Source organism: Erinaceus europaeus, chromosome 12 (assembly GCF_950295315.1).
Source record: "Erinaceus europaeus chromosome 12, mEriEur2.1, whole genome shotgun sequence".
Classification (NCBI taxonomy): Eukaryota; Metazoa; Chordata; class Mammalia; order Eulipotyphla; family Erinaceidae; genus Erinaceus; species Erinaceus europaeus.
The window spans coordinates 101,422,408-101,443,444 of NC_080173.1; the positions used below are offsets into that span (position 1 = coordinate 101,422,408).

At 49.1% G+C, this 21,037-nt stretch overlaps 2 protein-coding genes across 8 annotated transcripts in view; one reads left to right on the forward strand and one right to left on the reverse strand.

The window, feature by feature from the left end:
- ZNF445 (zinc finger protein 445) overlaps positions 1–21,037 on the forward strand; it is a 286,584-nt gene that overhangs the window by 30,527 nt on the left and 235,020 nt on the right. The window lies entirely within an intron of this gene.
- Positions 1–21,037, reverse strand: part of TCAIM (T cell activation inhibitor, mitochondrial) — a 53,711-nt gene that overhangs the window by 6,395 nt on the left and 26,279 nt on the right. For 4 of the 6 annotated variants that reach the window (XM_060204869.1, XM_060204870.1, XM_060204868.1 and 1 more), the window contains 5 exons: positions 15,730–15,883; positions 9,973–10,219; positions 6,485–6,607; positions 2,598–2,695; positions 1,029–1,120 (listed from right to left, as the gene is read on the reverse strand). In XM_060204869.1, the coding sequence (XP_060060852.1) occupies positions 1,029–1,120; positions 2,598–2,695; positions 6,485–6,607; positions 9,973–10,219; positions 15,730–15,883 (714 nt within the window). The remainder of the gene's footprint in view (positions 1–1,028; positions 1,121–2,597; positions 2,696–6,484; positions 6,608–9,972; positions 10,220–15,729; positions 15,884–21,037) is intronic. The other 2 variants (XM_060204872.1, XM_060204871.1) reach the window with 1 other exon arrangement.

Consider the following 21,037-nt stretch of genomic DNA (forward strand, 5'->3'; position numbering starts at 1 on the left):
TGAGCTCTGAAGCCCAGCCTGGGGTGGAGGAGACAGAGCTGAGGAGACAGGTACAGAAGACGGGAAGCGGGGTGTGCAGCCGCTGTTGGCTACACGTCCTTGTGCAGAAGAGTCAGCGCCTGGCTTCAACTCCTTATCTTCCGCCTGGACGCGTCATTTTTTTTTTTCTTTTTTTTCTCCTCCAGGGTTATTGCTGGGCTCGGTGCCTGCACCATGAATCCACCGCTCTTGGAGGCCATTTTTTCCCCCTTTTTGTTGCCCTAGTTGTTGCAGCCTTGTTGTGGTTATTATTGCCATTGTTGACGTTGCTTTGTTGTTGGCTAGGACAGAGAGAAATGGAGAGAGGAGGGGGAGACAGAGAGAGAGGGGAGAGAAAGACAGACACCTGCAGACCTGCTTCACCGCCCGTGAAGCGACTCCCCTGCAGGTGGGGAGCCGGGGGCTCGAACCGGGATCCTTACGCCGGTCCCTGTGCTTTGCGCCACGCGCGCTTAACCCGCTGCGCCACTGCCCGACCCCCTCGTTTTTTTTTTTTTTGGTCTCCAGGGTTATCACTGGGGCTCAGTGCCTGCACCACGAATCCACTGCTCCTGGAGGCCATTTTTCCCATTTTGTTGCCCTTGTTGTAGTTGTTGTTGTTGGATAGGACAGAGAGAAATGGAGAGAGGAGGGAAAGACAGAGAGGGGGAGAGAAAGACAGACACCTGCAGACCTGCTTCACCGCCTGGGAAGCGACTCCCCTGCAGGTGGGGATCCGGGGCTCAAACCAGGATCCTTACGCCTGTCCTTGTGCTTTGCACCATGTGCACTTAGCCCGCTGCGCTACCGCCCAGCCCCCAGACACATCATTTTAACTGGACGTCATGTATAACAGAGGTGTAACAGACACATTATTTTAGCCGGACGTCATGTATAACAGAGGTGTAACAGACACATTATTTTAGCCGGACGTCATGTATAACAGAGGTGTAACAGACACATTATTTTAGCCGGACGTCATGTATAACAGAGGTGTAACAGCCTCTTACTGTGGTCCAGTGGTGGTGGACATCCATGGTTCCCAGCATCACATGGCCCACGGCACTCATCCCAGAGCGGTCTGCGAATATGATCGTACACCCTGGAGACACAACAGAAGCCTCTGGTCACGGCCCAAGACACTTCATTCTTCTGGCGCCTAAGAGTTACTTAAACTTAACTGCAGACGTGTGGGATTCACACCAGTCGGAGCTGCATGGCTAACTGTATGTCACCAGTGTATTCAAAGAAACTGACTTAAAGCGCAGTTGTGGGGGCCAGGTGCTGGTGCACCTGGCTAAGTGCTCATATCACAGCGCACAAGGATCCAGGTTCAAGCCCCTGGTCCCCTCCTGCAGGGGAAAAGCTTCACAAATGGTGAAGCAGGGCTGCAGGTATCTCTCTGTCTCTTGTCCTTTTTATCTCCCCTTCTCTTCTCAATTTCTCTCTGTCTTCATTCCATACTAAATAAATAAATAAAAACCTCGGTCATGATCCGCAGTGGAGAAACATGACATTGTACCATCTGGGACACAAGGAGTAGAGCGGGAGGTGCTTCTGTCCAGCAAAACGAGGTGACAGACAACTACCAGCCGGTTTCATCAGATTCAGACTGTGAGCTTGCAAAGCAAAAGGCAAAACCAGGAGTAAAAACCTCCCGTAAGACTTGTGAGGACACGGCTGGAAGGATGGGCCCTGAACGTGGATGGTGGGCGTGGAGTGGAGCTGGACCCTAATAGTCACCTGACCATCTTGTAAACAAACAAAAATGACCTAAAAAAATTCAGCTGTGATAGTCCCGTTGGTAAAGACTGTGAGCAGTTTCCTCGCTAACTCAGAGGCGGCCAAGTTGCGGCTAAGTTGCTATTAGAAAAGAAAATGGAGGCCAACGCCCACATCCAGCGGGGAAGCAATTGTGGAAGCCAGGCCTCTCACCTTCTGCACCCCACAATGACCCTGGGTCCATACTCCCAGAGGGATAAAGAACAGGAAAGCTGTCAGGGGAGGGGATGGGGCATGGGGCTCTGGGGGTGGGTGGGCACTGTGTGGAAATGTGTCTTTGTTGTCTTACAGTCTTGTTAATCATTATTCCATCACAAATAAAAATAAAAACAAAAAAAAGAAATTGGGGGGGGCGGGTGGTGGCGCGCCTGGTTGAGCGCACATGTTACAGTGTGCAAGGACCCGGGTTTGAGGCCCCAGTCCCCACCTGCAGGGGGAAAGCTTTGCAAGTGGAGAAGCAGGGCTGCAGGTGTCTCTCTGCCTCTCACCCTCTCTATCACCCCTTCCCTCTCAATTTCTGGGCTGTCTCTATCCAATAAATAAAGCTAATAAAAATTTTTAAAAAAAGAAAAAAAAATTGGGGGGCTGGATGGTGGTGCACCTGGTTGAACACTCACATCACAGTGCACAAGGACCTGGGTTCAAGCCCCCGGTCCCCACCTGCAGGGGGAAAGCGTCACAAGTGTCTCTCTGTCTATCTCCCTCTCTATCTCCTTCTTGGTTTCTGTCTGTCTCTACCCAATAAATAAATTAATGTCATAAAATGAAGTTGAAGAGAAACTGGAAATGGCTTTTACCTTTCGCGTTCTTCAGCGTTTCCATGTTCTGCTGTGTTAAGCGGCTCAAACTGTGCAGCTGGCTGCAGCGGTGGGCGACGCCCCACCCCCTCTGCCACCTGCACCCACAGAGCACAGGGGTGAGGCCGGCACCCTCTGCCACCCGCACCCACTCAGCACAGGGGTGAGGCCGGCTCCCTCTGCCACCTGCACCCACAGAGCACAGGGGTGAGGCCGGCACCCTCTGCCACCTGCACCCACTCAGCACAGGGGTGAGGCCGGCACCCTCTGCCACCTGCACCCACTCAGCACAGGGGTGAGGCCGGCACCCTCTGCCACCCGCACCCACTCAGCACAGGGGTGAGGCTGGCTCCGACCCCGACCCCCACGAAGGGCGTCAGCACCTCAGCCGCTGGGTTCCTGCACCCGACATGTCTCCACATCCGCTTCCTCTGGAGGAAGCGACAGAAGGCAAGTGGACGTCTGTCTGAGGTGGAGCTATTCCCGCCCACTGGTCTGACTGCACGAAGGCTTCCAGCAGGCCCACACTCTGTGCTGCTCCCACTGAAAAACCTTTTTTGGGGGCCGGGCAGTAGCGCAGCGTTTAAGCACAAGTTGCGCCAAGAGCGAGAACCCACTCAAGGATCCCGGTTCGAGCCCCCGGCTCCCCACCTGCAGGGGAGTCGCTTCACAGGCGGTGAAGCAGGTCTGCAGGTGTCTGTCTCTCTCTCCCCCTCTCTGTCTTCCCCTCCTCTCTCCATGTCTCTCTGTCCTATCCAACAATGACGACATCAATAACAACAACAATAACTACAACAATAAAACAACAAGGGCAACAAAAGGGAATAAATACATACATATATTTTTTTAATTTGAAAAAGTAGAAAGAGAAAGAAAGGGAGAAAGCAAAACACAAGATGGTGGGTTCTATGCAGGCACACAGCCCCATTGATAATCCTGGCGGCACTTACTACAATGCCTTTCATACCTGAGGCAGTGAAGATTCCAGGTTCAATCCCCAGCACTGCTATAAGCCAGAGCACAGAAGTAGTTTGGCAAAATAAATAAATAAATAAATCTAAAATAAACAAGTAAATAACAAGTTACGAGGTTGGGCTGGGGAGATGCCAGTATAGCAGGTCTGCAAAAGACTCTCCTGCCTGAGGCTCCAAGGTCCCAGGTTCAACCCCCACACTATCATAAGCCAGAGCTGAACAGTGCTCTGGTAAAAAAAAAATTAAATAAATTCCAGTTAGATTTACTGGGACCTTTTATTTTATTCTAGAGGTGATTTTTTGGCATTATGTAATCTGTTCATTTATAAGTTAAATAAAAAAATTATTTATTCTTACTGCCACCAGGGTTATCATTGAGGCTTGGTGTCTGCACTATGAATGCACTGCTCCCAGAGGGCATATTCTCATTCATTTATTTATTCTTTTTATTTGATAGGACAGAGAGGAATTGAGAGAGGAGGGGGAGAGAGAAAGAAAAGAGACACTTGTGAAGTGTCCCCCCTGCAGGTGGGGAGCCGGGGGTTGAACCTGGGTCCTTCACACGGGACTGGGAGCACTTGGCTGGGTGCGTCACTCCTGGCCCCTTTGCACATCATTATTTGCATTTTAAAATTTTTAAAAAATACTTATCTTTTCTTTTGTTGCCCTTGTTTTATTGTTGTAGTTTTTATTGTTGTTGTTGATGTCGTCGTTGTTGGATAGGACAGAGAGAAATGGAGAGAGGAGGGGAAGACAGAGAGGGGGAGAGAAAGACAGACACCTGCAGACCTGCTTCACCGCCTGTGAAGCGACTCCCCTGCAGGTGGGGAGCCGGGGGCTCGAACCGGGATCCTTACCCGGGTCGTTGTGCTTTGCGCCACGTGCGCTTAACCCGCTGCGCTAGCGCCCGACTCCCACTGTTTTTTTTGTGGGAGCTGGTGCATCACACATGTTGTTTCCTCACTCTGGCTGGGCAGCTTGCCAGTCAGAGAGTCAGAGACACAGAGAGATGCCACAGCCACGTCTCCTCTGCTGCCACAGATGCGCCCGGTGGTGGCAGCTGAGATCTGGTGACCGCAGGGCGAGGCGTGCGCCCTCCCTGAGCGCTGTCTCTCCAGCCGCGAACACTGACTTTTGCCAGCGGGACGCGCGCGGACGCTCACATGACCCGGGCGCTGCCGTGCGCACGCAGGCGGCCACAGCCTCTGTTTCTCGTGAGGCGACAGAGAATGGAACTTGGGCCTTTCGTATACATGTGCTGCGTGGCCTCCTGGGTCCAGTTGTTTCTTTCCCTCTTTGATTAAAGTCTTTTTTAACTTCTTTATTGGGGGATTAATAGCTTACAGTCGATAGTATAATAAGGTAGTTGGTCCATGTGTGACATCTCCCGGTTTTCCACATAACAATCCAACCCCCTCTAGGTCCTCCTCTGCCGTCATGTCCCAGGACCTGACCCTCCCCCACCCCAGAGTCCTGGACTTTGGTGCAGCACACCAGCTCCAGTCCAGGTTCTGCTCTGTGTTTTCAATAGTTTCTTTTTGATTTGGTGGCAGGGAGAGGGTGAGAGATAAAATGGAGAGAGAGAGTATGCAGAGATAAGACAGCCTGTCTCCATCCTCCACGGAACAAGAAACATGTCAGGGTTCTTGTAATGGAGGCTCGTGCCCTTCTGACTGGTTACCTGACCCCGTCCCTGTCCCCTTCCTCTGTCCCTCCCTCACAGTTTCAACAGCTCGCAGCTAGATCTGTTGTTCATACTGAGTTGAGACTGAGGTATGTAGCTTTATGGAATCCCAGCCTCCAAGATGAAGACGCCAGATCTAAGACTCCTGCCACTGTGCACCGCAGCGGGCACCGGGCGCTGGGGGTCCTGGAGCTGGTGAACGCTGGCGTGTCACGGAGCCGAGAAGCTGCACTTGTGCCAGCGCTGGGCTGTGAGCCACGAACCCCCAGCAAAGAGAGAACCAAACCAAGAGTCGTGCTGCAGAGCAAAGACACGACATCCATTTCCTCCCCCCTTTATAAACCCGACAACTGATCTCACATGACGGTAATCTGCTTGTATGTGTTGACTACACATGGGATTTGATGCTTTTCTTTTTTTAAAAAATATTTATGTATTTCCTTTTGTTGCCCTTATTGTTTTCTTATTGTAGTTTTTATTGTTGTTGTTGATGTCGTCGTTGTTGGATAGGACAGAGAGAAATGGAGAGAGGAGGGGAAGAAAGAGAGGGGGAGAGAAAGACAGACACCTGCAGACCTGCTTCACCGCCTGTGAAGCGACTCCCCTGCAGGTGGGGAGCCGGGGGCTTGAATTGGGATCCTTATGCCGGGTCCTGGTGCTTCACGCCACCTGCGCTTAACCTGCTGCACTATAGCCCGACTTTCTAGGCTGTTTTTTTATGTTCTAAATATTTAATTAATTAAATTTGATTTTATTATTATTTTTTAAATATTTACTTATTCCCTTTTGCTGCCCTTGTTGTTTATTGTTGTAGTTATTGATGTCATTGTTGTTGGATAGGACAGAGAGAAATGGAGAGAGGAGGGGAAGACAGAGAGGGGGAGAGAAAGACAGACACCTGCAGACCTGCTTCACCGCCTGTGAAGCGACTCCCCTGCAGGTGGGGAGCCGGGGGCTCGAACCGGGATCCATATGCCGGTCCTTGTGCTTTGCGCCGCCTGCGCTTAACCCGCTGCGCTACCGCCCGACTCCCAATTTATTTTATTTTAATAGAGAAATACTGAGAGGAAGATCCAGAGAGTAAGACCAGAGCCCTGCTCAGCTCAGGCTGATGGTGGTCCTGGGGACTGAACCTGGGACCTTGCAGCCTCAGGCATGAGTGCTGTTTGCATAACCACTGTGCTATCTCCGCCAACCTATTTCGGCTTCCTGGCTGCTCTCTCTCTTACCTGATATCTGTGAGCTGCAACTGGTGAGACAGCCCCTCTTTCAGACGGTCCAGCTCTTTTCTCAGCGGCAGGCTGCTCTCCAGCCTTTTCACAGCACTTTCCCCATTATTATCTAGCCAGGATCTAGAAAGAAAAAAAGATACGCACGTTCACACAGGCTTCCAATACTAACTGTAACATGATTCTCGTACTACTGTTTTAATTATATTTATTTATTTTCCCTTTCGTTGCCCTTGTTTTATTGTTGTAGTTATTATTGTTGTTACTGATGTCGTCATTGTTGGATAGGACAGAGAGAAATGGAGAGAGGAGGGGAAGACAGAGAGGGGGAAAGAAAGACAGACACCTGCAGACCTGCTTCACCGCCTGTGAAGCGACTCCCCTGCAGGTGGGGAGCCGGGGGCTCGAACCGGGATCCTTACGCTGGTCCTTGCGCTTTGCATCACACGCGCTTAACCCACTGCGCTACCACCCGGCCCCCTCTCTCCATTTTTTTTAATCTTTAGTTCATCATGACTGCTCTTCATTTACTTACTTCTTACTGTCTCAATACTTCCTCTTAAATATTTATTATTCTTATTATTTTTTAAAGATTTTACTCATTTATGAGAAAGATAGGAGGAGACAGAAAGAACCAGACATCACTCTGGTACATGTGCAGCTGGGGATTGAACTCAGGACCTCATGCTCGAGAGTCCAAAGCTTTATCACTGTGTCACATCCCGGACCACATTAAATATTTATTACTATTTATTGATAGAAATAGAAAGAAATGAAGAGCGAAGGAGAAAGAGACACCTGCAGCCCTGCTCCACCAATGGATAGGACAGAGAGAAACGGAGAGAGGAGGGGAAGACAGAGATGGGGAGAGAAAGACAGACACCTGCAGCCCTGCTTCACCGCCTGTGAAGCGACTCCCCTGCAGGTGTAGAGCCGAGGGCTCGAACCGGGATCCTTACACCGGTCCTTGAGCTTCGAGCCACATGCGCTTAGCCCTCTGCGCTACCACCTGACTCCCGCTCCACCACTCTTGAAGATTCTGCCCTGCAGGTGGGGACCAGGGGCTTGAACCTGGGTCCTTCTCCTTCTTCTAGCGTTTGCCCTTCTTCCGTAGCCAGTCAACAGCGTCAGGTTGAGCCTGATGTCAAGTTTCGAGACCTCCCTTGAATCTGGAGAGGTGGCAGTCGTTGACTATGTGGGTCATAGTCTGTCTGGAGCCGCAGGGGCAGTTCGGGTCGTCTCTGGCTCCCCAGCGATGGAACATAGCGGCGCACCGGCCATGGCCTGTTCGATAGCGATTGAGGAGGGCCCGATCATAACGAGCTAGGTCAGAGCCGGGTTGACGCTCGCAGGGGTCTGTGATGAGGTGTTTGTTCTTGACCTCAGCTGACTGCCAACTCTGTTTCCAAGAGTCTGGAACAGAGAAGTTCAGTGTAGGCGTAGGGGACCAGATTGGGTGACGAGACGTCAAGCGTTGGACAGGGTGGGCGAAGATATCCGCGTAGATTGGCAGGTCCGGTCGAGCGTAGACGTGGGAAATGAACTTAGATGATGCCGCATCCCGACGAATATCTGGCGGGGCGATGTTGCTAAGAACTGGCAGCCATGGAACCGGGGTGGAACGGATGGTTCCAGAAATGATCCTCATGGAGGAATATAATTTGGAATCGACCAAGTGGACATGGGGGCTACGGAACCATCCTGGGGCACAGTATTCTGCAGTGGAATAGCAGAATGCCAGAGATGATGATCGCAGTGTGGAAGCGCTCGCGCCCCATGAGGAGCTGGCCAGTCTTGCAATGATGTGATTCCTCGCGCCCACCTTTGCTGCAGTTTTTATGAGATGTTCGTGAAATGACAGGGTGCGATCGAGAGTAACGCCAAGATAGACTGGCTGGGCTTCATGCCGGATTCTCGTATCGCCAAGCTGCACATTAAGCTCACGCGAGGCCGAGGCATGGTGTAGATGGAAAACAGATGATACCGTTTTTGCAGTGCTAGGGATTAGTCACCATTTTTTACAGTAATCAGATATCAGAGACATGTCTTTTGTGAGTGTTTCCTCGAGGATGTCGAACTTGGATGCTTGAGTTGCACAGCAGATGTCATCGGCGTAGATGAACTTCCTTGAAGAAGTTTCTGGAAGGTCATTATTTAATACCTGGGTCCTTGCACACTGTAACATGTGCGCTCAACCAGGTGCGCCACCGCCCAGCCCCCATCTGATTACTTCTCACGTGTGAAGGAATGAGCTAAAGCCTGCCGGGAGCTGTGTGCATGAGGCCTGCTTTAGATCACATGCATGTATACATGTGTTCACAAGTCCATGTGATATATTAATCTCTATCCCAGAGCCCTGCTCAGTTCTGGCTTGTAGTAATGCTGGGAATTGAACCCAGAACCTCAGAGCTTCAGGCATTAAAGTATTTTGCATAACCAGTATGTCACACCCCACCTCAAATGATGTATATATATATATATATTGCCTCCAAGGTTATTGCTGGGGCTCAGTGCCTGCACCATGAATCCACCGCTCCTGGATTTCCCCCTTTTGTTGCCCTTGTTGTTGTAGCCTTGTTGTGGTTGTTGTTATAGCTGTTGCTGTTGTTGTTGGATAGGACAGAGAGAAATGGAGAGAGGAGGGAAGACAGAGAGGGGGAGAGAAAGACAGACACCTGCAGACCTGCTTCACCGCCTGTGAAGAGACTCCCCTGCAGGTGGGGAGCCGGGGGCTCGAACTCCGATCTTTCCGCCGGTCTTTGTGCTTTGCACCATGTGCGTTTAACCCGCTGTGCTACCGCCTGACCCTCCCCCCCAATGATATTTTAAAATGCTATTCCTTTATATTTTATTATGTTTGTCTTACCACATATTAATTTTACATTAATAGTAATGTAAAATACATTACTATTAAATTCCGAAACAGTGGAAATGCTTAGATGTGAGGAGACTCCCTTTTCACGTCAGGTGTACACACTTTCTCCACATACCAAGAACTTGATGAGCGGGACCTTTTCACGTCAGGTGTACACACTTTCTCCACATACCAAGAACTTGATGAGCGGGATTAAGAAAGTCTATTCTCCTCCATGTGTTTGGTATCAAGGAACCAAAATATTACAAACAGCTGGAAGTATCCTGCTTACTGGATTAACTATATTGATTGGATTACTTTTCCTGGAAAGATAGACTTGAATATTTTTAAAGACTTATGTATTTGTTGAGAAGGAAAAGATAGATAGATAGATAGATAGATATCTATATATCTATCTATCTATCTATCTAGATAGATAGATAGATATCTAGATAGATAGATAGAGTTTGTTCCACAGTACCACTTTGGCACATGCAGTGCTGGGGATTGAACTCAGAACCTCACACCCGAGAGTCCAACATATCACCCACGGTGACATCTCCCCAGCTGCTAGTCTCACTTCAGATCACACGACCTACTGATAAGGGGAGTTCAACAAGAGCTGTGCACGTACGTCAAAGTCGTCTCCAGTCTCGAGGCTTGTTGGAGGTCTCCTTCAGGATCCTTGAAGCCGGTGAAGGTGTAGTAAGTCTTGTCCCACTTGATAGGCCGGTCAGGCCTTCTTTTGGCCTGTTCGGGAGGCTGCACATTAGAACTCACGTTTTGGATGTGCTCAACAGACAAGCTGCAGGAGTTGAGGACGTGCAAGACCGTGCTCAGCAGGTCCCTGGTGTGCAGCGTGAAGCTGACCACTCGGAAGCCTAGGGAAGGTAACCCCCAAACAGTGAATACCATCGTTCGCTTGGAAATGTTATCACACACTGACAGGTGCAAAAGCTTTAAAAACAGGAGCCGGGTGGTAGCACAGAGGGTTAAGCACACATGGTGCAGAATGCAAGGAACCGTGTAAGGATCCCAGTTCGAGCCCCCGGCTCCCCACCTGCAGGGGAGTCGCTTCCCAGGCGGTGAAGCAGGTCTGCAGGTGTCTGTCTTTCTCTCTCCCTCTCTGTCTTCGTCTCCTCTCTCCATTTCTCTATGTCCTATCCAACAATGACAGCAATAAAAAATCAATAATAACCATGACAATGATAAGCTACAAGGGCAACAAAAGGGAAATAATAATAAAAAAAGCTTTAAAAACATTGTGTCATTAAAACTCATTCTAGCAGCTAGTGACCTGTAAGTAGAAATCTATTTTTCTGTAACAGAAACTAGACCAAGTTTTCTTCCTTTTCTGCCAAAGATCTGTTTATTCATCTGAGATAGAGGAACTCTGGCACCTGTGGTGTGAGGTGGGGTCCAGGACAGCCACCCTGCCAAGCCACCTGCCCACTTTCTCATTACTCCTTTAACTTTAGTAACTTTATCAGTGATTTAATATGGACCCACAAAACCACAAGATAACAGGGTATGACTGCGCCGTCCCAACACCAGAGTCCTGTGTCCCTTATTCCCTCCACTGGAAGCTACAGCAGTTCTCCCAAGGCTCAGGGCTGGCTATTATTTCTATGGCTACCTGTCTGTATCTGCGTGTATCTTCCCACTTCCTATGGTCCCGTCTTCTATCCAAGTCCCCCGTTTCCTTGGTCTTCAGGAGTCTCTTTACGTATCGGTTCCCTTTCCTAGTGCGGCACCAAACTCCTCCCAGTTCAAGAACGAAATCTGACTACTGGTACTTAGTAACTTTTATGAGCTAGCTGGTTATTTAATATATTATTTTCTGGTACTTAGTAACTTTTATGAGCTAGCTGGTTATTTAATATATTATTTTCTGGAATGTCTAATCATTATCTTTGTACATTTCCTTAGTTATTTCCAAGAAACATTAACATTCTTTTGTCATATAGATTGCATGTTTTCTCTCATTCCTCAATTAAATTTCCTCTACGATCTGATTTTGTTTCATGAACAGTTGGAAGTTAGCCATTTGCTGCTAGTCAACAATGTTTCTTTGTTTTTCCTCAGCCAGAGCTGAGTTGTTTAGTATTTGGCCACAGAAAGCTCCTGTGAAACCTTTGACTTGTCTTCAGATGTCCAGATGACACAGCCTCTCCTCATGAACACCAGAAAGATAAGCGGTGACCAGGCATCTAGACGCCCGCTTCAAAGGGCCTGGAGGGCTGGAGCCGTGGGTGGGGGTGAGGCTGGGCTTGTGGCGTGTGGTGGGGGCGGGCCTCGGCCGGGAGAGAGAGGTTGTGCCTACAGGCAACTGCCTGGTAAGCCATTAACCCAATCAAGTGCATTTAGAAGAGAAGACGCCCAGCAGAACTCGGACCGCAGCTGGCGTCTCGCACCAAAGTAGGGGCCTCTGGGTGGGGGGGGGAGAGCACAGGTCCCGGAACAGGACGACAGAGGACCTAGTGGGGGTTGTATTGGTATGTGGAAAACTGAGAAATGGTACGCATGTACAAACTATTGTGTTTACTGTCAAATGTAAAACATGAATTCTCCCAATAAAGGAAAAAAAAAGAAAAAAAATTATGGAAGGGCTGGGTGGTAGTGCAGTGGGTTAAGTGCACATGGCATGAAGCACAAGGACCGGCAAAAGGATCCCGGTTCAAGCCCCCGGCTCCCCACCTGCAGGGGGGTCGCTTCCCAGGCGGTGAAGCAGGTCTGCAGGTGTCTGTCTTTCTCTCCTCTCTGTCTTCCCCTCCTCTCTCCATTTCTCTCTGTCCTATCCAACAACAATGACAGCAATGACAACAAGGGCAACAAAAGGGGAAAAAAAAGTAGCCCCCAGGAGCAGTGGATTTGTGGTGCAGGCACCGAGCCCCAGCAATAGCCCTGGAAGCAAAATAAAATAAAATGAACTCATTGAAGCTTTTAATTTCAGTGATGAGCACCACTAGGATATTTTACCTTCCTGCTCTCCTAACTGTCAGCCCTGGAGAGCAAGGGGTGGGGTGGCAGCCAGACTGTCCTCATACCCTCCCACCTTGATCATCAATCGAAACGCGATTAATGACATCTGGCATTCTAAAAAAAAAAAAAAAGAGAAAAGATCATCTTAATTGAAAGTCAGACCAAAAAAAGTCAGACTACTCTAAATCTTAGACTGGTCTTTGTTAGACAGGCAAACACAAAGAATGATTGACAACTACCGGAGGAAGACGCAGTAGGTGCTGTGTTAGTGACGGAGGAGACTGAACCAGAAACGAGAGATATTAGCCGGCACGCCGCTTATGTCCCACATTTGCTTCGGAAACTTCCTGCTTCCCTCTAAGCTCCCAGATCTGGTTTATTAGCCTCTCTCACTCCTCCTCGTGCCCTCTATAAAAATAAAAATAGAAAGATAAGGAAAAGATGGTGGAGAGGGCCAGGTGGTGGCACACCGGGTTAAGCGCACTTAGTGAGAAGCCCAAGGATCCCGGTTCGAACCCCGGCTCCCCACCTGCAGGGGAGTCGCTTCACAGGCGGTGAAGCAGGTCTGCAGGTGTCTGTCTTTCTCTCCCCCTCTCTGTCTTCCCCTCGTCTCTCCATTTCTCTCTGTCCTATCAAAAATAAAATAAAATAAAATAAAATAAATGGCCTGCAGGAGCAGTGAATTCGTAATTCAGGCACTGAGCCCCCAGCGATAACCCTGGAGGTAATAATAATAATAATAATAATAATAATAATAATGGAGTCACACTGGCATAGAGCCCTAGTGATAACCTAGGTGGGAAAAAAAAAAAAATTTCTGCCTTAGCCCTGACTCGGACCCTGAGTAATAAGAGCATGTGTCTGCTAAAGCACTCACAGACAACGGGACTTAAGATAGAAAAGAATACATCTCGGCTGATCATGAGGCCCTCGGGCTAAGAATATCACATCTGTTATGATAAGTCACACTGTCAAACAGAACTGTGTCGTTTTGAGTGACAGACATAGTAAGAAGCAAGGCTTTTTTTTTCCTCCAGGGTTATCGCTGGGGCTCAGTGCCTGTACTACGTACGAATCCACTGCTCCTGGAGTTTATTTTTTCCCTTTTTTCCCCCCCTTGTTGTTTACTGTTGTTGGATAGGACAGAGAGAAATGTCAAGAGGAGGGATGACAGAGAGAGGGAGAGAAAGACAGACACCTGCAGACCTGCTTCACTGCCTGTGAAGCGACTCCCCTGCAGGTGGGGGACCGGGGCTCAAACTGGGATCCTTATGCCGGTCCCTGCACTTAACCCACTGCGCTACTAGCAAGCCCCTGAGCGTGGCTATTTTTATTCATAGGAAGCATCTGCAGTATAACTGATCCTTCAAACGAGAACTGTGGGTTGGCTTTGTCTTCCAGTAGTGGAGAAGGGGTCCTAGTTTTAGTAAGACTCCAAACCAGGAGTATATGAGAGAAAAAACTAACAAAAACCCAACTGCACCTATCCTACCCCAGCTCAGCCCACACAACCCAGGAAATGAACTTGGAATAGCTGTTCTCTCACATTCAATCAGAGAATAAAAGACCAGAGAAACCACACTATGAAATGCTTGTTCCTGGGCCTGGGAGACAGCTCACAGGCCAGAGCATATTGGTTTGAGTCTTGGCATCTCACGGGAGCCCTATGGGTGGTGGGTGTTGTGTGGCATGTCTCTTGTTTCTCCTCTCTCTAAATATGAGTGAAAGCTCAGCCCAGAAGGCCGCTCACGCCGTCAGACGCGCCAGAGGCTCTGAGCTCCTCCACCCCTTAAACAGCCACAGCACTCATCCCTGGACTCGGAGTCCTCAGTGAAGAGCCCGACTTGGTATTTTTAAAAATTTTTTAAAAAATATTTATTTATTTCCCCTTTTGTTGCCGTTGTTGTTTTTCATTGTTATTGTAGCTATTATTGCTGTTGATGTTGTTGTTGTTGGACAGGACAGAGAGAAATGGAGAGAGGAGGGGAAGACAGAAAGACACCTGCAGACCTGCTTCACCGCCTGTGAAGCGACTCCCCTGCAGGTGGGGAGCCGGGGGCTCGAACCGGGATCCTTCTGCCGGTCCTTGCGCTTTGCGCCCTGTGCACTTAACCCGCTGCGCTCCTGCCGACTCCCTGTCTTGGTCTTTTCAGAACAGCGCTCACCCCACTCAGGTCTGTGCCTGGACAGTTTGAGGGGCATGAAGCTTTCGGATTTGAGTGCCTCTGACTGTCTGCGCCGTGCCGCTGCCCTTCCACTTCCTACTTTACTCATTCTGGGGCTGGTGCCGGTGAAGGAAGCCAGGGCTTTGCACATGCAGTGGCTCATTATTGACTGGCCTCCTGATGCAAGTTTTAGTGTGAATTTTCAGAGAGGGGGAGAAGGAGGGTGTGGGGAAGGAGCGGAGGACGCGCACACCATGATCCAAGGGGGTCCCCTGGTGCCCGTTGTCCACGGCGCTCCTGGGTGGTGCCTGGGATCCAACTCAAGGTCTCGGGAAGGTCTGCTGATAGGGCGTGTGTTCCACTACTTCCTGTGATACTTTGTTTATTTAAATAAAGAAGAAGCAGAAACCAAGTGAGGGTCGTACAGCTCATCACCGGCAGAGCTGATAGGTTCTGGGTCTCAGAGGACCTGCCAATTTTTGAGTTTTATAATAGTTGTTCAAATAATTGTAGCTAGCATAAGGCTACAGTGAAAAGGCCAGAATCCAAACCCACACGGTCCTCAGAAAGTCCCTGGACACTGTTATGTTATCGCTGCACAAGCCCTACGCCTTTTAGGTAAGAGAATATAAGCGATACTTGAGGGAAAAAATGTTTGTGCTCTCTATCAAACACTCAGAAACAGTGCTTACGGAAGAAGTGGAGAACAGGAACCTTCAGTTCTACAGACATGTTCAACAACAACAGCAATGACAGAGACATGTGCAGGCACGTGCATTCAGAAACAGAACCTGATTCTAGAGAAATGTGGCATTATTTATTTAGTCTTTTAAATTTTTTAAATGTTTTTTAAATTTTATATTTACTTATTCCCTTTTGTTGCCCTTGTTGTTTTATTGTTGTCGTTATTATTGTCGTCATTGTTGGATAGGATAGAGAGAAATGGAGAGAGGAGGGGAAGACAGAGAGGGGGAGAGAAAGACAGACACCTGCAGACCTGCTTCACTGCCTGTGAAGCGACTCCCCTGCAGGTGGGGAGCCGGGGGCTCGAACCAGGATCCTGATGCTGGTCCTTGCGCTTTGCGCCACATGCGCTCAACCCGCTGCGCTCCCGCCCAACCCCCTTAGGTGGCATTATTCTTCAGTGACCAAGGCTTTAGTTCAAAGGCATCTGGCAACGCCCTGTTTGCAAACACATTTAACTCGAAGTTGGCAAGGGAAGCCCTGGACAGAAGATGACGCACCGCAAGTGTTGACAGGCTCCTGGCCATCAGAGGAATTCTGGTCTGTTTCTCTGACATGGAATGTCAGCTGTGTTGGTTTCAGAGACTTGAGACCTGGTTTCTGGAGGTTTTCTAAGTAGACGCTTAGTCTCTTCAGAGAATTTTCATTGACTTCCTAGGAAAAAAGTTCAGGGCACTTACATAGAACATCAAAGAAGAAAAACCAGAAAGTATGCCCCAACCTTAGAAAGACACAGCTGAAGGCATTAAATAATTCATTATGAAAAAAATAAGGGATTTCACAACTCTCTTGTAAAATGTGAAATTGGACCCATAACTTACTACGTGTGACGAAATAAATTCCAAATGGGTGAAGGAGGTGAGCTCCTGTACAGCCACCAGGTACAGAGAAGCTTAACTCTGACAAAGCCCCAGGCTAGTAAATGGCTGACAAGTCCAGTCCATAATCAGTGACAAGACTTCAGAGAGAACACAGAACCACAGAGGTATACTAGCCGGTCTGCGGACAGCCGGCTGGAAGATGCTTGCTAGTTATTCCACAGCAAAGAGTTGGTTTCTACCTGATGGGCCCATCCAGAACAGATGGCTGGAGGGCACTACAGTCCTTCAGCAGAATGCCAAGCATGCCAACGACGAAAGAACAAAACCATGGACAGAATGTGAAATACAAGATGTCTAGAAATGGACCTGGAGAGATTTCCAGTGTGTGTGTGTATGTGTGTGTGTGTGTGTGTGTGAGAGAGAGAGAGAGAGAGCATGTGAGTGAGTGTGAGTGTGTGAATGTGAGGTGTGTGTGAGTGTGAGTGTGTGAGTGTGTGAATGTGAGAGAGAGAGAGAGAGAGAGCATGTGAGTGAGTGTGAGTGTGTGATGTGAGGTGTGTGTGAGTGTGAGTGTGAGGTGTGTGTGTTTGTGAGTGTGAGTGTGTGAGTGTGTGAATGTGAGAGAGAGAGCATGTGAGTGTGAGTGTGTGATGTGAGGTGTGTGTGAGTGTGAGTGTGAATGTGAGGTGTGTGTGTTTGTGAGTGTGTGAGTGTGTGAATGTGAGAGAGAGAGAGAGAGCATGTGAGTGTGAGTGTGTGATGTGAGGTGTGTGTGAGTGTGAATGTGAGGTGTGTGTGTTTGTGAGAGTGAGTGTGAGTGTGTGAATGTGAGAGAGAGAGAGAGCATGTGAGTGTGAGTGTGTGATGTGAGGTGTGTGTGAGTGTGAATGTGAGGTGTGTGTGTTTGTGAGAGTGAGTGTGTGTGAATGTGAGAGAGAGAGAGCATGTGAGTGAGTGTGAGTGTGTGATGTGAGGTGTGTGTGAGTGTGAATGTGAGGGTGTGTGTGTTTGTGAGTGTGAGTGTGTGAATGTGAGAGAGAGAGAGCATGTGAGTGAGTGTGAGTGTGTGATGTGAGGTGTGTGTGAGTGTGAGTGTGAATGTGAGGTGTGTGTGTTTGTGAGTGTGAGTGTGTGAGTGTGTGAATGTGAGAGAGAGAGAGAGCATGTGAGTGTGAGTGTGTGATGTGAGGTGTGTGTGAGTGTGAATGTGAGGTGTGTGTGTTTGTGAGAGTGAGTGTGTGTGAATGTGAGAGAGAGAGAGCATGTGAGTGAGTGTGAGTGTGTGATGTGAGGTGTGTGTGAGTGTGAGTGTGAATGTGAGGGTGTGTGTGTTTGTGAGTGTGAGTGTGTGAATGTGAGAGAGAGAGCATGTGAGTGAGTGTGAGTGTGTGATGTGAGGTGTGTGTGAGTGTGAATGTGAGGTGTGTGTGTTTGTGAGTGTGAGTGTGTGAGTGTGTGAATGTGAGAGAGAGAGAGCATGTGAGTGAGTGTGAGTGTGTGATGTGAGGTGTGTGTGAGTGTGAGTGTGAATGTGAGGTGTGTGTGTTTGTGAGTGTGAGTGTGTGAGTGTGTGAATGTGAGAGAGAGAGAGCATGTGAGTGAGTGTGAGTGTGTGATGTGAGGTGCGTGTGAGTGTGAGTGTGAATGTGAGGTGTGTGTGTTTGTGAGAGTGAGTGTGAGTGTGTGAATGTGAGAGAGAGAGAGAGCATGTGAGTGTGAGTGTGTGAATGTGAGGTGTGTGTGTTTGTGAGTGTGAGTCTGTGAGTGTGTGAATGTGAGAGAGAGAGCATGTGAGTGAGTGTGAGTGTGTGAATGTGAGAGAGAGAGAGCATGTGAGTGAGTGTGAGTGTGTGAATGTGAGGTGTGTGTGAGTGTGAGTGTGAATGTGAGGTGTGTGTGTTTGTGAGTGTGAGTGTGTGAATGTGAGGTGTGTGTGAGTGTGAGTATGAGTGTGTGAGTGTGTGAATGTGAGGTGTGTGTGAGTGTGAGTATGAGTGTGTGAGTGTGTGAATGTGAAGTATGTGTGTTTGTGAGTGTGAGTGTGAATGTGAGGTGTGTGAGTGTGTGTGTGTTTGTGAGTGTGTGTGAGTGAGCATGTGATTGTGAGTGTGTGAATGAGAGGTGTGTGAGTGTGTGTTTGTGTGTGAGTGTGATTGTGAGTGTGAGTGTGTGAATTTGAGGTGTGTGTGTTTGTGTTTGTGTGAGTGTAAATGTGAGGTATGTGAGTGTGTGTGTTTGTGAGTGTGAGTGCATGAGTGAGCATGTGTGTGTGAGCATGTGAATGTGACATGTGTGTGAGTGTGTTTTTGTTTGTGAGTGCGTGAGTGAGCATGTGATTGTGAGTGTGTGAATGTGAGGTGGGTGTGTGAGTGTGAGGTGTGTGTGAGTGAGTGTGACTGAGTGGAGAGGAGCTGGAGGGGGGCAGCAGCCATTAGAGACCTGTACTTGCCTCAAGTCCCAGACATCGCAGACTTTATCCCTGGCAAAATCAGTGCCTGAAGTGAGCAGTGCTCTAGCTTCTTATGAAAAAAAAATACAGGGGGGCCGGGTGGTGGCGCACCTGGTTGAGTGCACACGTTACAATGCACAAGGACCCAGGTTCGAGTCTCTGGTCTCCACCTGCATAGGAAAACTTCACGAGCAGTGATGCAGGGCTGCAGGTGTCTCTCTGTCTGTCTTCCTCTCTATCCCCCCTTCCCTTTCAATTTCTGGCTGTTTCTATCCAATAAATAAATAAAGATAGTAAAAAAATTTTAAAAACCATGATGTACCACCCAGAAAAAAAATTAAAAAGAAAGAAAAAGAGAACAAAAATACAGGGCAGGGTAGATAGCTTAATGGTTCTGCAAAGAGACTCTCCTGCCTGAGGCTCCAAAGGCCCAGGTTCAGTCCCCTGCACCACCATCAGCCAGAGCTGAGCAGGGCTCTGGCTAAAAAAATAAAAAAGAAAAGAAGTGCAGGACATCTCAACAAATAGATGAAGAAAAGGACTTAAATAGATTATGCCTTCGTCCATTTTATGAGAGAGAGAGGGAGACTGCGCCCTCACATGTGGCGTTGGGATCAAGGGGGCGTCTCACACATGGCCAAGGCTGTGCTTTACTTGCTGAGCCACCTGCCCGGCTCCCCAGGATAAGATGCCAAGGTGAGGGGGGCGGGCAGCAGCGCACCTGGTTGAGCGCTCACATTTCAGTGTGCAAGGACCCAGGTTCAAGCCCCTGGTCCCCACCTGCAGGAGTAAGCTTCAGGAGTGGTGGAGCAGGGCTGCAGGTGTCTCTCCGTTTCTATCTTCTCCTTCCCCCTGAATTTCTCTCTGTGTCCGTAAACAAATACATATTTTTAGAAGATGTGTAGGTGGAAAAGTAAAGCTCTTCCAGTGAAGGGACAAGTTACCAGGATGGCCCCACTGCCTGCATCTGAGACACGGTGCGGCCCGAAGTCAGGAGCAGGCAGGCAGCTTCACCACGATGCACATCGGGGCCAAGACGGCTCTGAGCGGGCCGAGGCCCATGTTCGACCTCATGTCACTCTTGGATACGTATTTCTATTTCTGCCAGGAGGGGAAAGGTAGACTAACCAGAGCCCAAGAACTGCCACCCGCAGGACATTCTTTTTTTATTTTATTTTTATCTTTATTTATTTATTGGATAGAGACAGCCAGAAATTGAGAGGAAAGGGGAGATAGGGAGAGAGACAGAGAGGCTCCTGCAGCACTGCTTCACCACTTGTGAAGCTTTCCCCTGAGGGTGGGGACCGGGGGCTTGAACCCGAGTCCTTGAGCACTATAACACGTATGCTCAACCACGTATGTACCACCACCCGGCCCCTTCTGCAGGACACTCTTAATGCTGAGGGACAGGAGCACCTGGAGGGGAGTCACCCAGAAAGTGGGAGGACTGACAGGTGTGGCTTGGCAAGGTGGAAGCGTGGCCTGGGGGGTTAAAAGGTCACCTATGGGCGTGGCTTCTCTCTGTTGAGATCATCATGTGAGTTACTAGTAGCTCACCTCGTCTCTCTCTCTCTCTCCCTCCCTCCCTCCCTTCCTCGTGTTCTAACATGAATGTTCTCAATTTTCCTGAATAAAATTTAAAATTCCTGAAAATCATGCTCTCTCCTCAGTTCTGTGCTGAGATACTATGTGATGGACATTTTAAATGCTGGGGAAACAATCACTGGTCCCCTTTCTTCTAAACATTAGCAATGAGATGAGACTTCCGAATAAACTCTGCATTTAGTTTTGATTTTGGGAACATATTTATGAGGACAAAAACCCAGCTGTCCTTCATCTGGAGATGTTGGTCTGACGGGACCTGAAGGCTGTTTCCCTCAACAAAGGGCCACGGAGGAGACAGAAGTCAGGAAGGGGCTCAGCAGCAGAGTGCATGCCTCACGAGTCTGAAGTCTTGGATTCGGTCTCTGGCATCAAATCCCTTTGCTCCAAAACCCAACCCAACCCAACCTAACCAACCCAACCCAACCCAACCCAACTCAACCCAACTAACCCAACCCAACCCAACCAACCCAACCCAACTCAACCCAACCCAACCCAACCCAACCAACCCAACCCAACCCAACCTAACCAACCCAACCCAACTCAACCCAACCCAACCAACCCAACCCAACCCAACCCAACCAACCCAACTCAACTCAACCCAACCCAACCAACCCAACCCAACCCAACTCAACCCAACCAAACCAAACCAACCCAACCCAACTTAACCCAACTCAACCCAACCAAACCAACCAAACCAAACCAACCCGGACTGAAATGGACATGGGGTGACCAGAAAACTGAAGGTCTTCCTGGAGACTGCATTTTAGTGCAGGGAGAAAAACAAACAGGATCTAGCAGATGAGAAAACAGGACATCTATAAAGGGAGATCCAGAAAGCACTGCAGGATGAGGAGGGCAGAGGCTGCTAGGAAGAGGGGCGGGTGGCAGCTTTACAGTGGGTGACCCCAGCCCAAGGTGACTAGACTGAAGGAA